Below are 17,688 nucleotides of genomic sequence, written 5' to 3' on the forward strand. Positions count from 1 at the left end.
GTGCCTCGGCTTATATTCGGGTCGGCTTATACTCGAGTATATACGGTAATTTGCAGCGAGTTTAGCCTCAGGATTAGACGTATCCGTTGGTTGGAGGTTTTTTCTTCCAGCAGTTGGTGGGCATTGTTCATCGTGGTTGACATGGATCTGCATCACTAATGTGACAAAGTAGATGACGATGGATTTACATTGTAGTGCGTTTATTAATTTTTTTTTTACTTTTTAACCACTTAAGGGCCGCCTAATGCCGATATATGTCGGCAGAATGGCACGGCTGGGCACAATCACGTACCTGTACATGATTGTTAAATGCCCAGCCATGGGTCGCGGGCGCGCGCCCGCGACCCGGTCCGAAGCTCCGTGACCACGGTCGCGGGACCCGCGGACCTGATTGCTCCTGGAGTCCCGCGATTAGTCCCTGGAGCTGAAGAACAGGGAGAGGTGTGTGTAAACACACCTTCCCCATTCTTCACAGTGGCGCTGTCATTGACCGTCTGTTCCCTGATATAGGGAAAGGCGATCAATGACATCACACGTCCAGCCCCGCCCCCCTACAGTTAGAAACACATATGAGGTCACACTTAATCCCTTCAGCGCCCCCTAGTGGTTAACTCCCAAACTGCAATTGTCATTTACACAGTATTTTTATAGCACTTTTTGCTGTGAAAATGACAATGGTCCCAAAAAAGTGTCAAAATTGTCCGATGTGTCCGCCATAATGTCGCAGTCACGAAAGAAATCGCTGATCGCCGGCATTATTAGTAAAAAAATAAATATTAAGAAAAATGCAATAAAACTATCCCCTATTTGTAAACGCTATAAATTTTGTGCAAACCAATCGATAAACGCTTATTGCGTTTTTTTTTTACCGAAAATATGTAGAAGAATACGTATCGGCCTAAACTGAAGAAAAAAATAGTTTTTTTTATATATTTTTGGGGGATATTTATTATAGCAAAAGTAAAAAATATTGCATTTATTTCAAAATTGTCGATCTATTTTTGTTTATAGCGCAAAAAATAAAAACCGCAGAGGTGATCAAATACCACCAAAAGAAATTTGTGGGAAAAAAAGGACACCAATTTTGTTTGGGAGCCACGTCGCACGACCGCGCAATTGTCAGTTAAAGCAACGCAGTGCCGAATCGCAAAAAGGGGCCTGGTCCTTTACCTGCATATTGGTCCGGGTCTTAAGTGGTTAATAAAGGTCTTGTCAAAAATCCATAATTGTTGCATCTGTTAATCAATGTCAGTTACGGACATGCAACCTACATGTCCGTAATGGACAATCAAGGACAGATGCAAGAAGTACAGATTTTACAAACTGTTCGTAAATTTACTGAAAGTTGGCAACCCTGTCATCAACACAGGGCCATGGAGCTTTTCCAAGGGGGTCCTCTTGGCAAGGTGCTGTCCATTGTTGAGGGCATGTTGCCTGGTATGGTTTAGGGTGGGAGAAGTGTGCACACTTGCCCCCCCCCCCTTTCCTGGCCAGTAAGGCTTATACTCTTGATTCTTTTTCTTGGAGTTACCCTTAAAATTGACAACAGACCCAGACTGCATCGAATTTGGGTAGGACCATTTTTTTTTTTTTGCCTGGGGTCCACCTTGACATCTATACGAAACCTTCATCAAAGACCTAGGGTCTGGTCTTTTTTTTGTGGGAATCCCATGCGTTTGTTTTTTTTTGGGGGGAGGGGGTCCCTCAATACATCTATATTAGACCCTCATCTAAGATAGGGGTCTGCTATTGATGAAGGGAGAGCCAGCCATTTGTTTACCAACAAGAAGTAAAGCTGCTGGCATTTTTTCTTTGTAAATGTTAGTTTTGCTGTAGTAGGTTGTACGCATATGCTCCACTTCACAGGCATGTTAAGAATTATCTTAGGCATGTTATTTAAAAGAAATTTGTATTTTTATTGCTTGACTTTTTTAATATTCCTTTTTAAAAAATGTTCTTTTTAGTTTGGTACATGTTCCCCAGGGCATTTGGCTCATTGTTACTCATTAGAAAAGCAAAGATAAGAATGAATGGACCAGACCTTAGCAATGACAGCGCTGTGATATCTCTGGTCTAACAGGCCTCCTTTATACTGGATCTCAAACCAAGATGTTTTTTCTTATAGGGTAGAATGGGCAAGAATTACCACATCTGTCAGATTTTTAATGCTGTCTGTGTCTCCATTAGGGAGATCCTTGCTCACTTCCTCTGTGGTCATCAGGACACACAGTTCAGAATGAAAGCATTTTTTTTAAGCAAAAATGGGCCTGGCTTTACAGTACATAGGAATAAGTGTATAAGTGTAATAATTTAATAATTAAAAAAAATTATTAACTACTTTATAACCTGAGGTCATTGATGCATAGAGGCCCAGGCCAAATTAAGTAGTTTCAGCATGTGTCAATTATAGTAGAATCCCATGCAAAGCCTAGCTACTTTTAAAAAGGCTCCGTTCCTGCTCCTAACACCGATCCTTACTAAGCTGTGTAAGGAAGACCTGTAAACGTACCTATTTTCAGGCTGCCCAAGTTCATTAATGTCATCCAGCTTTCCTGTGTCAGAAATAGTCTGATAAAGGGGAGAGGATGAAGCGGCAACAACGGAAGGGATATAGGAGCCTATGGGTGATGTCACTGCGCCTCCAGGCATTACCAGTTATTGTTGAGCGCTCTCTTCTCTCCCCTGCAACAGGGCTAGCTGACAAAGGAGATCACGTGACCCTGGTGTGGCCTGAAAATAGTATACAGATCTTTCTTACACAGGTTAGTTAGAATGGGTGTTAGGTTTTGCATGGAACTATACATGGAACTATACTTTAACTTAAAGGGGTTGTAAAGGAATTATTTTTTTTTTTTTCATAATAAGCATCCTTTACCTGCAGACATTCCTCTTTTCACTTCCTCATTGTTCGTTTTTGCTCAGAAGTTGCTCTATTTCTTCTCTGTTCTGTTCACTTCCTGCTTGTCTGATTTTTCTGACCACCATGAAGGGAGGCTTTACTGCGGTGGTCAGTGACGTGCTCACCCCCTCCTGGGAACTACATCTGTGTGGCAGGACGCTCTCTACGTGTTAGAGACTTCAAGGAGGTGTGAATTACTGGGCGTGCCGCAGTTCATACTGGGAAATGTAGTTCTTACATGAACGAACGCCGCAAACCAGGAAGTGAATGAGAGAACAGAAACTAGAATGCCGGAGGTGATATAGATGAAGGAATTTAATAGGTATTTACTCGTTAATCATTACAGGCATACCCCACTTTTAAGTACACAATGGGACCAGAGCATGTATGTAAAACGAAAAAGTACTTAAAGTGAAACAATACCCTTTTTCACTTCTAGGGTGTAGTAGGGGGTCAGGGGCTTTAGTGAGGGTGTCAGGAGCTGTAGTTGAGGTCTCAGGGGATGTAGTGGAGGAGTCAGGGGCTGTAGTGGAGGAGTTAGGGGCACACTGGAACAGGGCAGGCTATGCTCTCGAAGCTTCAGCTCCTTCTACTGTGGCTGAAAAATGTCTGTACAGTACTTGTCAGGCACTTTACATACACTCGGGGGTATGTCCTTACTCGCGAGTGTATGTAAAGTGAGTGTACTTAAAGCGGGGTATGCCTGTACACTATTCTGTCTGTCTGTTTGCCTAAAATTAATGTCTGCAAGGTAAAGTTTTTTCTTTACAACTCTTTTAACTACTCCTACAATTGCTCCCTCCCCCTCCTAACAATAATCCTATGACTATTTGTATATCTAAATATTTTTCTACATATTTTAAGAATGTATACGTTTAAAAAAAAAAAAAAAGACCTGTGGCTTTGTGTAACAGGCTCAATCCATCTACCGGCTTGTTGAAAATATCTGGGCAATTTTGGGCAATTTACAGGCATTTGTCATTGCCCCCCTGAAGAACCCAGACAGCCCTCCATGGACCAACATTTTTTAAGTTAGTTTGAGAAAAGAATCAACCCTATCAGATTTTTACTACTATCTGGGGCTCTGTTAGATAGATTTACACTCACTTCATTTCCTCATGGCAACAGATTTAACTCACTTGTACCATATTAGCCATCAACAAAAGTAGAAGTTTGGATTTAGGGTATATACCCTTTTTTGGCTAACTAAATAATTTGTAGTGCAAGTTTGCTTGAGGAAGATGTCAACATGCCTTGAACTCTTGCACTACAATCTATTTAGTTAGTTTTTTCATGTAACCCAAATGTAAACTTTAGAACCATGCTGTAGCACAGAGGTGAGTATGGATGTTAAAGCAGCAGTTGCCCTGTAGTGGCTCTAAGCTTGAGAACTGAGCAATCACATGACCGCTGATAATAGTGATGGTCAGTCACTGCTTTCCACTGCCCTTCCAATGCTCACCGGAGTGCCAGACTCAAGAAGGGGCGTGTGCAGATGGCGCCATCTGTCAGCTGAATATTTTTGAGCCAGAGCCAGCTGTCAATCAGGCTGCTGGGTGGATCCTGACAATATGGTCGGGAGCATTTTAGAACCTAGAGTGGCTCTTTGACATGAGCTGACAGCATGCCATAGCCCACTATTAGCTGACTCTGGGTCACAGGAGAGCAGAAGCAAGTACACTAATAACCTAGAAGAAAAGTACCACCAAAGTAGGATGATGCCGTTTACTGGTTGGGAGAGAAGTATGGCCAGAGCTAAGTCCAAATTCTACTTATGTAAAATACTAGATTTTTGCTCACACATAAATGTCATTTTTTTGGTTCACTAATAACTGCCAAGCAGCTAGAATATTCAAAAAGGGGAGTTAAGGAATGACTATCTACATTATTTGTTAGAAAATAGTTAATTAAAGCCATAAATATTCAATGAGCTGTTGCTCTATAAGTAAACTAAAGAAAATGTAATAGTCACATAAAAAAATGCAAAAATATAATACCTTAAATCAAAGCTCATTTAAAATACACTATATTTTCTCTTAAAAAGGGACATTGGGGTTGAGTGCAAAATCTGGTGCAGCGCTACAGAGAAACCAATCAGCGTCCAGTTTTTGTTGGATTAAAACTTAAAGGGGAGGTTCACCCTAAAAACGACTTTCTCGCCCACTCCCGAGTCCCGCGGGAGTGGGCGTTCCTAACATGCTGGTGATTGACGTTTTGACAAAAAACGAGCTCCCCCCGTCGCATAAGCCGCGTCACAATTGCCGAAAGGAGCCGAACGGCGATGCGCAGGCGCAGTATAGCGCCGACTCGCCGTTCGGCTCCTTTCACCAATCGTGACGCGGCTTACGCGACGGGGAGCTCGTTTTTTGTCAAAACGTCAATCACCAGCATGTTAGGAACGCCCACTCCCGCGGGACTCGGGAGTGGGCGAGAAAGTCGTTTTTAGGGTGAACCAGCACCACCACCACCAGTTAGGAACGCCCACTCCCGCGGGACTCGCAACCCGGAAGCCACGGGTGAATATGCTGTATCAAGGTATGTACAGCATCAAAAAAAAACTAATAGGCATAATCGTATTGTAATGTGGGGGGCCAGTGTAATAAGAGAAAGTCGTTTTTAGGGTGAACCTCCCCTTTAATTGAACAAGCTGAAGTTAGAAGCTGATTCTCTACCATGTACAACTTCACTAGATTTTGCACTCTGCAGTTTTAGTAAATCAATCTCATTGTAATTTTGTTCATTCAGGGCTTGTAACAAACTTCCACCTATCCTAAACTACTGATATTCATCTTGCCAAAGTTTTTTTAGTGGCTCTTCCCTCCGTCACAGCTGGCACTAAAATACTTGGTGTTTCCTAGTGCCGGACACTAATGGGATGCCACTCCCTCTGTCATGTGACAATTTGGTTCTAGTGATTCGCAGCTAGACCTGTACACTGTTACAGGGGAGGAAGTCAGATGCCCCTCCATACCTGAAAGCACCAGGTATTGTTACTGGCTGTGATGAGGCAAGGTTAGTATCAGGAGGCGGGGGGCCTTTACAAAGTCACTGAATGGGCAAAGTTATAGTGTTTCCTTAACCTCCCTGGCGGTATGATTATTTCAGAAAAAAGGTGCTGAAAGCGGTACCATTATTTGCATGGAAATTTGGCGTTTTATACTGTAGGCCTGTAATTCTTAGGAATAACTCACTTAAATCTGACCAAACAAGAGTCTAGTAGGCATCCCGGGTATGAATTTTTTTTTTAAAACAAAATTATAAATGATAATATAATAAATAATTATAAATAATTAAAACAAGTAATAATATAATTATAATAAAAATTATTCAATAATGTAATCAACTCAAAATCACTGAAATTTACTCAGTTGCAGAATTGTCGCTGTCATTACTTTTATTTTTTTATGACGAATTTCCCCACAAATCGCTATCGCACAATTCTGCAAGTGATTATAATTTATTATCGCTGTTTTCTAGCTGCTCTAAAACAATTTTTGACATAAAGGGACACTTTTGGTTGCTATGGACAATCTACAGTTTGCAGGCAGAAAGAACAGTTTTTATTATATAAAAGTACATGTAGGGCACTGGGCAGACCACTAGGGACAAGTGGGGTGTGTATTTTTTACATACAGTACTGTAATCTATAAGATAACAGTATACTGTATGTAAGGTGTTTGTTTACTTTTTTGAATTTGGCACCGTTCTCCGCCCCCGTGCGTCGTAACGTCGCAGGGAACGGAGATTGGTGGCACAGGAGGACACTGTGTGAATCGAGCGAGGTCCCGCTCGCTCACACAGCGCGGTGGCATCGCTGGATCCAGGGACAAGGTAAGTAACTTTGTCTCTGGCTGCAGCGAGGCGAGCCCGAGTCTGGCTCGGGGATACCGCTTTTGGTATAAAAATCTCACCCCGAGCCAGACTCGGGAATACTGCTAGGAGAGTTAACCTCCCTGGCGGTATGATTATATCCGATTTTAGGTGCTGAAAGCGGTACAATTGTTCTGCATGAAAATTTGGCATTTTAAGTTTGTTATTCCTAAGAATTACAGGCCTACAATATAAATCTGTTCAAACAAGAGTCTAGTAGACATCCCGGGTATGATAAAGTTTGAAACATAATATAAAAAAAAACTATAAATAATTTATGATTTTGTAATCATAACAAATAATAATATAATAATAATAAAAATTATTTAATAATGTAATCAAATTAAAAACACTAAAATTTGCTCAGTTGCAGAATTGTCGCTGTCATTACTTTTAGTGTCTGAAGACGAATTTCCCCACAAATCGCTATCGCTCAATTCTGCAAGTGATTATAATTTATTATCGCTGTTTTCTATCTGCTCTAAAACCACTTTTGACATTAACGGGCACTTTTTGGTTGCTATGGACAATCTCCAGTTTCCAGGCAGAAAAAAACGATCTTTAATTAATGTACACATCCCCTTTGTCCCTAGTGGTCTGTCCAGTGCCCTGCATGCACGTTTATATAATATTTTATACAGTACTGTAATCTGTAAGATTACAGTATACTGTATGTATTGTGTGTTTTTACTTTTTTGAATTTGGCGTCGAACTCCGCCCCCAAGCGTCGCAACGTCGCAGGGAAAGGAGCTCGGCACTCGGGCACTGTGTGAATCGAGCGGAGGAGCTCGCTCACACAAATCGGTTTTCCTGACAGGAAAAGTGTGATGTCAGTTTTTTTTCAGGAAAACAGAAAAAGTGTGAGGGAGCATACACACAGTCGGTTAGGAATTTTTCCTGTCACGAAAATTGAGATCCTGCTCTCAATCTTTTCTTGGCAGGAAAAACTATCGCGGATCGCGTTTGTCTGTATGCAACTACGATGCGCCAAAAAAAATGCGCATGCTCAGAATCAAGCAGAAGAGCCGAAATGCCTATTGAACTTCATTGATCTCGGCTCGTCGTACGTGTTGTACGTCACCGCCTTCTTGACATTCGGAATTTAAGCCAAGATTTGAGTGACCGTGTGTATTCAAGACAAATTTGAGCCGTTTTCCTGCTGAAAAAAAAAACACGGTTTTCCTATCGGAAAAACTGATCGTGTGTACAGGGCATTCGTTTGCCATGTTCTAACAATGTACTCCATTAAAGAAAGAGGGAATTTGTTTAGGTATCACAGCAGTATGGCTAGAGAATATAAAAAAATAACTGAATTTCTGCAAGGAGGTATAAAATAACATTAGGGAATTCTCCTAAAAACTGAGAAATATTAAAATAAATATTTGCTGCAACTGTCCAACAGATCACCACTCATCTCTAGCAAACATTTTTTTTAATGAGATTTAAAAAAGGCATTAAACAGACCCCTCACACCTGTGCCTATGTACTGTATGACATCAATAAGTGACCAACTAAAAGTGATTATGTTATGTGCCTAAGTTTCCCTTTTTCATGCTTCTCACTGAACCTATATCTTTATTTTTATTACCAGTTGGAGATCAGTCGAACTGTGGCCTAAATGACTAGATTAGGATATTTGTGGCAAACATTAAGGGGCAGATTCTCAGAGATCTGCGGCGGCATAACGTATCGTCTTTACGTTACACCGCCGCAAGTTTTCAGCGCAAGTGCCTGATTCACCAAGCACTTGCGTGTAAACTTACGGTGGTGTAACGTAAAGCCGTCCGGCGCAAGCCCGCCTAATTCAAATGGGGCGTGTACCATTTAAATTAGGCGCGCTCCCGCGCCGAACGTTCTGCGCATGCTCCGTTCAGGATTTTTCCGCCGTGCTTTGCGCGAAATTACGGCGCCCGACGTGTTTTTTGAACGGCGACGTGCGTAACGTAATTTCGTATTCCCGGACGTCTTACGCAAAAAATAAATTAATTAAAATTCGATGCGGGAACGACGGCCATACTTTAACATGGAGGAGTAATTTTACCCCATGTAAATAGCACTCTTAACTTTATGACGTGAAAAACCGACGTAAGAGAATGCGACGAACGCGCGTACCTTCGTGGATCGCCGCAATCAGCTAATATGCATACCCGACGCTGGAAAACAACGTGAACTCCACCCATCGGCCGCCGGAGAATTACACCTAAGATCCGAAGGCGTACGAAGCCGTACGCCTGTCGTATCTTAGCCAAAAGCCGTCGTATCTTTGTTTGTGAATGACAAATAAAGATACGACGCGGCAAATTTGAAAGTATGCCGGAGTATCAGCAGATACTCCGGCGTACTTTTTCTGTGAATCTGGCCCTAAGATTTTAGTTTTACCAGAAACTGAAAGTAAAAATAAAATAAATTGTGTGTTTGCTTTGTTCACTTATTAAAACAGAATATTATAATTTTTTTAACAAAAGAGTGTAATGTGTATCTCTGAGCTCAAAGCATATATCACTGGCGCTGGGTGTAATAAAGGAAATAAAGGAAATTAAAAAAAAATGTTAAAATTGGTTGCCAGAAAAAAACAAATCAAATAATCTCTTTTAAACCTCGAGCCTAAGTATGATTTTTAGTGGATAGTTCCAGCTTACATTATTCAAGTATGTAAATATACATATCTCATGCCTGAGTGATTACTACAGTGAGTGTCAGCTTTAACAGCAGTCATCTCTACTACAGTAATAGCGTCGATCTTCAGGGTCCTGTGCCAAGAGGCTGCCCTTCTACCGAGTAACCATAGGGGGGGGGGCGCTTGATCAGCGCTGTTGCCACTCACAGAACGCCTTGTATTTTTTCCAGTAAATACAAAGAGTTCTCTAATTGGACAAGGTGGAGAGGCTGGGCAGGGATGTCCTGATCTCCACCTAGTCCAACACCAAAAAATGCCTGTATTCCTTAGAAAAAATTCAAGGTGTTCTATGAATGGTGGTGCTGAGCGAATGCCCCCCCTGTGGTTACTGTGCAGAAGGGCAGCCACTTGACACAGAGACTGCAGGATCACAAATATCACTGTAGTAACACTAATAATGTAATTTGTAGCTTCCACAGATATGAAATATGTACTCAGGTGTGAGCTATGCATACTAACATTGGTTCAATTTGGACCAATGTAACTATTCCATAAAAATCATACCTAGGCTTCAGCTCTAAGCTATAAAAGCTAAATGAATGACAGTGATAAACAGACATAATGGGTGGGATTTGTTTCCTAAAGGAGTAGAGTCTGTTTTCTTAGCAAGGGCAATGTTCGCTTTTTAAAGTGTATATAATTTAAAAAGGTGACACTCTACCCTATCATGTATTAAAAAAATTGATTTCCTAATCATGTGTGAGAGAAATGAAAAAAAAAAACAAAGTAAACCCAGCTTCACGTTATTCGCTAAAATTCACTTTGCTAAGTGCACATTCTCTAAAAGACAGCGAGGTTGATTTTGTTAAAAGAATAAACAATAGAAAATGACAATGATATGACAATAGAAAATAAACAAAATGTCTTTGACACTTACCGGCACAGATACTTCATGGTTATTCTTCAGTTTTCCCAATATAGTATAGCCATCTACACTAATTTTTCCTCTGGGAACCAGCTGGAATGATTCCACTTTGATGCAGTCAATGTAAAGAGTAAGTTTAGACTTCTCCACGCTGAAAAGAACTTTGTGAAACTTGGTGTCAAACAAAAAGGGGAGCTGTTTGAAAGTGACGGTGTTCAATCTTCCATCTGTTCCTTTGTATGAGAATTCAAGAGCCTTTTTAGGGCCATTGAAATTAATAGAAGCTTGCTGCTTCCCTTCTGAGTCCACAATTTGCCAGATAGTCCAATATTTGTTCTTTGAGTTTTCTTTCATCCGGAAAGTAAACATAAAAGAATATTCCTCTGGTAGTCCACTACCATAGATGTGCCTATAGAATACAATGTTGGCCAATATGCTAGTTAGTCATTGGACAAAATGTAATGCAGAGAATATATAAGACTCCATTAGAGTTTGTGTACATCGGCATTTTTTTTTTATCATTTTTTTTTCTCGTTCAATATTTTTATTGTAGTTTTGAGGAAGAACAGAAAAAAAAAGAAGGGGGGGGTTAGACAATCAACCATACAGTAGGACATATGAAGTAGGGTCATTATATGGGTACAACTGAAAGAATAATTATAATAAACATATGTAAACATTGCAATCTATTTCAAGGTTCAAGATTAGGAAAATCATGTGATACCCTCAGACACCCCATCTGGGAACAAGTCGCGTCGTGAGGGGAAGACGATTCAGCTAACATTCATTCTTCGTTTCGATAGATTTTTATTAAAGATTAAAGATTGAATAACATCAGTCTGGATATAAGTGAAATTACAATACAAAAAAAAAAGGCTACACATCCCAGGGAAGAAATTAACTTAAAAAAAATTTATTAAGTAAATAAATATATAAATAAATAAATAAAACACAGATGATAGATAATAAAATTACAATCATCAAGTCGGAATTCATGCATATTTATCTAAACCATTTCAATAATCAGACCTAAGGATCATGGAGTTTGGAGGTATTTAATCCATGGGGACCATACCTGGTCGAATCTTGTTTGTTTGTCTTTAAGGATGCTGGTCAATTTTTCATTGACCATAATCCATGAAAGTTTACTTTTTAACACCCTAATACTGATTATTGAAGTCTTCCATGCTCGTGCTATCACAATTTTGGCAGCAGAGAAAATAAAAAAGATAAGAATCTGGAGATGTCTAGGGGTCCCGTATATAAAGTCCATAAATAACGCTGTTTTAGGATTTAATTATTTGATGTAAATTTCAAACACACATCAAATGCAGGTCAGCAAATTTATATTTTCTAAAGTGGTGCAATGTGGGTTACCAAGACTGCATTGACTTGCTTTGCATGGTATTTTTCTGGATCTGGGTCTGCAGGAAGGAAGCTAAACCTAATCTGGAAGCCCTCTTTAATATATTTTGTGGTGCTCTGTTAAAATCTATAGCAGATGTGTTTGGCTCATCACCTTTGAGCAGAAGTAGTGTAGGCAGCCATGGAAAGAGGTATTGCTGGACAATGTAGCTTGTACCAGGGTATCTTTAGTAAATTTTATGTAGTTTAGTATTACCACAATTCCAGTCTACTACTACAAAGTTTACATTCTTCATATAGATGTTATCTAGCACTGTCTTCTTTCTCTCTAGTTTAAACATCCCTATCTTTCCACAAATTAAAATGATTTGATGTGAATAAAACCTGTATTAGCCCAGGCAGCATCTTACAATTTACTTTCCTCTACAATAAAATTATAAATTGAAATCTTCAAACAAGATGCCTTGTGCACGTTTTAATATTTTAATTTAGTAAACTGCAATACGTGTAAATGGTTGTTTTAAATAAAGCTGTAACTTCTACAACAGTAACAGCAGCAGAAGCCTAGGAACCCTGTACCGATGTCGAACATCTAGAAAGATCTTTCAGCACTACGATATGTGAACAGCGACTGCACATGCCTGTATGTGATCCAACTTGTCACTAGAGAGCGCTCGTTCCCAAGAAATGAAATACGTTTAAATGAATGTATGCTTGTACAGATGTAATACATTGTTGCCTTGTATGTTTTGCTTTGTAAGCCAACCATGTTTTTATTTATCCTTATACTGTATGAGCAAAATTTGTTTTAAATAACTAGTCTGATTAGAAAGCAGGGTGCTAAAACCAAAACCACAGCCTTAATTAGATGTACATAATCAACCTTGCCACCCAATTAACAAAAAATCTCTCCAGGGACTTGTGATTTTATACTTGTTTCATACTATACATCTTGCTCTAAAGTGTCCTTTACCAGTTCTAAAGGTATTCAATAAGAAATATGCCATTAATGAAGATACACACCTTGTCATAATTCTGAAGTCAACATTGGGCCCCAGCTGATAGGCTACTTGATAGGGAGAAGTACCCACCACTGATTGGATTGCCCCAACAGAGGCAGCTTTGTCAATTTGGAACTTGGAGATCAGATCAAAGCCTAGAACAGGAAATGGTAAACTCATGTTTATGGTGGAAAAGATAAACAACTATTAATGACTTGCATCTGCAGAGCCTTTGATGGGCATTTATTTTTACTTTGTCCAATTTCAACCCCCATGACGGTTTTGTTTCAATCATTAAGCATCCTTTATTTAACATCTTACAGAATTCAGGGATGGAAACGTCACAATTTGTAACGTGAATAGGCTGCGGAACTGTCTATCCAAAATGCATTCTCCTGGTCTACAGATGTAGGAAACTGCTTACCATTAAAGTCACTCTTCACTTACCTGGAAGGTCATCCTGTCCACCATTAAGGGGTGGACATTTGTGCTGTATGTTGTTGAATTTTAGATTGAAAGGAAATCCTGAAACAAGACATTGATTCACGTCAGAAGCTAGCTTTAATGCATATCTAAACCCAAGAGCAAAAATCTATTATTTTTAATCTTACGGTCCTCAGGTGTAGTGCCCACATTCGTTTTCACTCTTATTTTAACCTGGTAATCCTGCCATTAACGCACTTTTTTTTTCTAGGCTGACCAACGCACTGAGAAGCCTAGTCTCCGTAGGACAGGAAGTGATCTAGGACTACATAACACTGTTAGGACTACATAACATCTCTCTTATTTCTTATAACAGGGGGAGGGGAAGTAAATGGAGATAACAGGGAACAATGCTAAATGATGAAAGTCCAGAGGTAGAGTATACAGGAAGTTAGGCCGGCCATATGTGGTTTTAATCTCAGCCGATTCAGCAGGAACAGATCAACTCGATACATTCAACCTGCCCATTAACGGTTTGAATCTCGGCCAGTGCAGCAGGAACCAGCCGAGAGTCGAACTGTAAGGCCGCGTACACACGACCGGTCAAAACCGATGAGAATGGACCGAGGTTCAGTTTCATCGGTCCAAACCGACCGTGTGTATGGCCCATCGGTATTTTGTCCTTCGGACCAAAATTTTAAAACTTGCTTTAAAATCGAACCGATGGACCGCTGACCAATCGGGCCAAAACGATGGTTAGTACACAAAAGCATCGGTTCAAAACCCGCGCATGCTCAGAATCAAGTCGACGCATGCTTGGAAGCATTGAACTTAGTTTTATTCAGCACGTCATGTGTTTTACGTCACCGCGTTTTGACCCGATCAGTTTTTGAACTGATGGTGTGTACACACATCAGACCATAAGGCCAATTCAGCGGTGAACCGATGAAAACGGTCCGTCGGACCATTCTCATCGGATGAACCGGTCGTGTGTACAGGGCCTCAATGGTGCTGCTGAATCGGCTGAGATTTGAACCGTTAATGGGCAGGCTGAATGTACCAAGTTAATCAACCAATCAACTTTGGTACAACCAGCCTGCTGGATTCTCTTGCGATTATCACTGACGCCTATAGCAGCCCGCTAGTGATGATTACAGTCTTCTCCTGGCAGGGGTGGCTTCCTCTGTCCACCCTTGACCCCTCCAACAGGAGAAGACAATAGCCCAGCAGGAGGTGTTCCCTCATAAACACTAGCTTGATTCCGCCATCAGCACAGACAATTACCCGTATTTGCAGGAAAGAAATTTGCTCCGTGTATGACCAGCTTTATCAGCTCACAAGCTCTGGCTGGGAGAACACTTGTCAAACATACAATTGAAAACATTTCATTATATTAATAGTAGGGAAATAAGAGGAATGTATTGTTATAATATACAAGTAAACCCTTAGGCCGCATACACACGATCGGTCCATCCGATGAGAATGGTCTGACGGACCGTTTTCATCGGTCCAAACCGATCGTGTGTGGGCCCCATTGGTTAGTTAACCTTCGGTCAAAAAAATAGGAACTTGCTTTAAAATTGAACCGATGGACGTCTAACCGATAGGTCAAAACCGATCGTTAGTATGCAAAAGCATCGGTTAAAAACCCGCAAATGCTCAGAATCAAATCAACGCATGCTTGGAGGCATTGAACTTCGGTTTTTTCAGCACATCGTTGTGTTTTACGTCACCGCGTTCTGACACGATCGGTTAATTAACCGATGGTGTGTAGGCACGACAGACCATCAGTCAGCTTCATCGGTTAACCGATGACAGCTCGTCGGATGGACTGATTATGTGTACGAGGCCTAAGTGTATGTAAACTCTATTTTAGTTTTGTAGATTGCACCAAAAGTAAGGTTATGAAAACAAATTGGATGTACCCAATTGTAAATTGAATGAAAAAAAATATTACTTTACATAGAAATATGTTAGCTGTTCTTATGGGCTGCCAACAAGAGATCATTGTTTTATGTTTGCCATTGCCATTAGTCTGAAATGAGGTGCAATTATTTCCATATGTTGCATACAGTAGAGGCCATGCCAACTAAAAACAAGCCACACTGTATATCCTGTCTTTTCCCCAGGAGGCATCGTAATCACAGCAGTTATATAGTAATCCTATTGCAACCACATCCATTACAGCAGGAGTGTCGGGCATAGGCTATTATGGGCGAGGGCCATCATCATCCAGTAAGTAGTCTTCCCTTCATTGGGTGGAATGTCTGCGAGGATTTGAGGCTTTCCTGCACACGGGCTGTGGTTTATTTGATCTCCCCACTCTACTTCTTGTAAAGGTCAATAAAGGGACCACCTTAATCTAAACACTCAGTGGTCTTCTTGTCTGAAAGCAGCTGCTCTGAGCAGGAAAAATAAACATTTTCTTTACAAACGGGCTCAATATGACCCAAAAGCAACTTGGAAAATGTTCCTGAAGTCTGGTTTGTGAGTGAAGGAGTTAGAGTTGTGGCCTCTGGACAGAGCACCCAGCCCTGCACAGAGAGCTCTTTCTAAGCACTGACCCAGGCTGTACAGTTCTTTCCTTTGAATAACATTCCCCCTGCAAAAACACCTTTCACTTCTAATGCAGCATGTACTGTATGTGCAATTACAGCTATCTGGCTACCTGCCAGCCTTATAGGATCAAAGGGCAATTCATGCCAAGTCTAGAGAGCTCCACCTTGTAGGACGACAGTGGATGAAGTACAGATTACCTTGTGCCTGAGGCTCTACCAGACGGCAGCATACGGAGCAGTGAGCTACATGGCAATGTACATCTACATACATACCATCCGCAGCTATCTGTAAGTACTGCTAGAACTGCAGCAGACCAATAGATGTTCTCTGCTCTTTTATAACTGACCATACACTATGCAATCTGATTGTACAATCTCCTTTAGATCTACCATCAACTATGTAGTACAATGGCCTCGCTGCTTTGATATTAATTGAAAGGATAGTTCAGGTTTGTTCTCATATACATGCATGGCTTTGATAAAGGTACGCACACATTACAATCCCACAATACAATCATTGCACAATCGTCTTTAGATTTACCAAAAACGTAAACGTAAACTATCCGGTATTCAATTAGACAGGTCCATACACTACCTGTTTGCCTTAAGCCTCGTACACACGTCCGAGGAACTCGACGGGCGAAACACATCGTTTTGCTTGTCGAGTTCCTTGTGAAGCCGCGAGCCAAATTTTCCCATTCCCGTCAAGGAAATAGAGAACATGTTCTCTTTTTGGCCCGACGAGATCCTCGACGGTTTCCTCGTCGAAAAGTGTACACACGACCGGTTTCCTCAGCAAAAAAAAACAAAACAGCAAGCTTCTTGCTGGTTTTTGCAGAGAAACTTGGTCGTGTGTACGAGGCTTTAGTTGTCACCCTTCCCTATTCTTTGGCTTTGCTATTGTCTAATCATGGGTGCTCAACCTGTGGCCCTCCAGTTGTTCCTGAACTACAAATCCCAGGCAAGTCCCTAGTTCTGCAACAGTTAAGTGGCCACAGGTTGAGTAATCATGTTCTAAATTTTTGACAACTGTACATTACCGGATTTTCATTGAACCACTCTGTATAGATTGTGAAGCTCACCATTAACGTTACAATCTGTATCATCTTTTGGTAAATGTATAGCCAAATGCACAAAGGATGTAACATGGGGACCTACCCAAACTATCCAATCAATCTGTATTCAGATAGACATGCCTCTGCAATACACGATTGTTGGTAGAGCTAAAGGAAATCATACAAAAAGAATGTACAATCGATTTAAAGCTCACCACACACATTACAATCAGATTGTATAGCGTATAGCCATCTTACTCACAACAAGTCACTTCATTCACTTACTTGTATAATGTTCTATGGTAGCTGATACCAGGGGTCCCAGGAAGCTGATGACGTACAAGGCAAGTGGAACTTTCCTGTTAAAACAAAGGCAGTTTAGTGTACAGCAATGTGCCCAATGTATTAAATGCATGGCAGACAAGTGCAGAAGTGTCCCATCCACAGTGCTTGTCCTATATCCCCCAGTGCAGGTGCTGACACCTAAACATGTCCTAGCTTCATTTCACAGACATGTGTCATTAGTTGAATTTCCCTCCTCCACAATAGTTCAGTCCTTGATCTTACCAGGTGCCCTTCATGATTCCTTTCTCGTTGTCATTAGATCCCTGGTATCCCTAGGTACTAGTCTTTTTCACAGGCAATCTAATTATTTATAGGGGCTATCATTTTCTAGTATTTCGCCTACCAATCAGAGGAGGGCAGCTTAGCGTAGGACTCCACCTCTCCAGTTATTTGCATGTGTACACTGTGCCTGTGTGTGGATGGGCTGCTGCTGGAGGGGGCTCAGTGAGGGGTCTGCAATGAAGGTGGGCACACTGAGGATTTCAGGAGATCTGTAGCTGAGAGCTTCCCATGATGTACTGAACATATTTGATTACTTATACACTGAGCATGGGATTTTTCACAGAATCCCTAATCAGCAGGGAATAAAGTGTGTTTCTAAATCAGGATTTAATACATTGAGGTTTACAC

At 40.9% G+C, this 17,688-nt stretch overlaps 1 protein-coding gene across 1 annotated transcript in view; it reads right to left on the reverse strand.

The window, feature by feature from the left end:
- The window catches only part of COL9A1 (collagen type IX alpha 1 chain), a 184,884-nt gene extending 167,504 nt beyond the window's left edge, over nucleotides 1-17,380 (reverse strand). Inside the window, exons 1-5 of the mRNA XM_040349913.1 lie at nucleotides 17,281-17,380; nucleotides 16,999-17,072; nucleotides 13,125-13,202; nucleotides 12,700-12,832; nucleotides 10,324-10,720 (exon numbers count right to left, since the gene is read on the reverse strand). Coding sequence (XP_040205847.1) covers nucleotides 10,324-10,720; nucleotides 12,700-12,832; nucleotides 13,125-13,202; nucleotides 16,999-17,072; nucleotides 17,281-17,294 — 696 coding nt within the window. The 5' untranslated portion in view covers nucleotides 17,295-17,380. The remainder of the gene's footprint in view (nucleotides 1-10,323; nucleotides 10,721-12,699; nucleotides 12,833-13,124; nucleotides 13,203-16,998; nucleotides 17,073-17,280) is intronic.
- Nucleotides 17,381-17,688: the final 308 nt, after the last annotated feature.

Source organism: Rana temporaria, chromosome 4 (genome assembly GCF_905171775.1).
Source record: "Rana temporaria chromosome 4, aRanTem1.1, whole genome shotgun sequence".
NCBI classification, from domain to species: domain Eukaryota; kingdom Metazoa; phylum Chordata; class Amphibia; order Anura; family Ranidae; genus Rana; species Rana temporaria.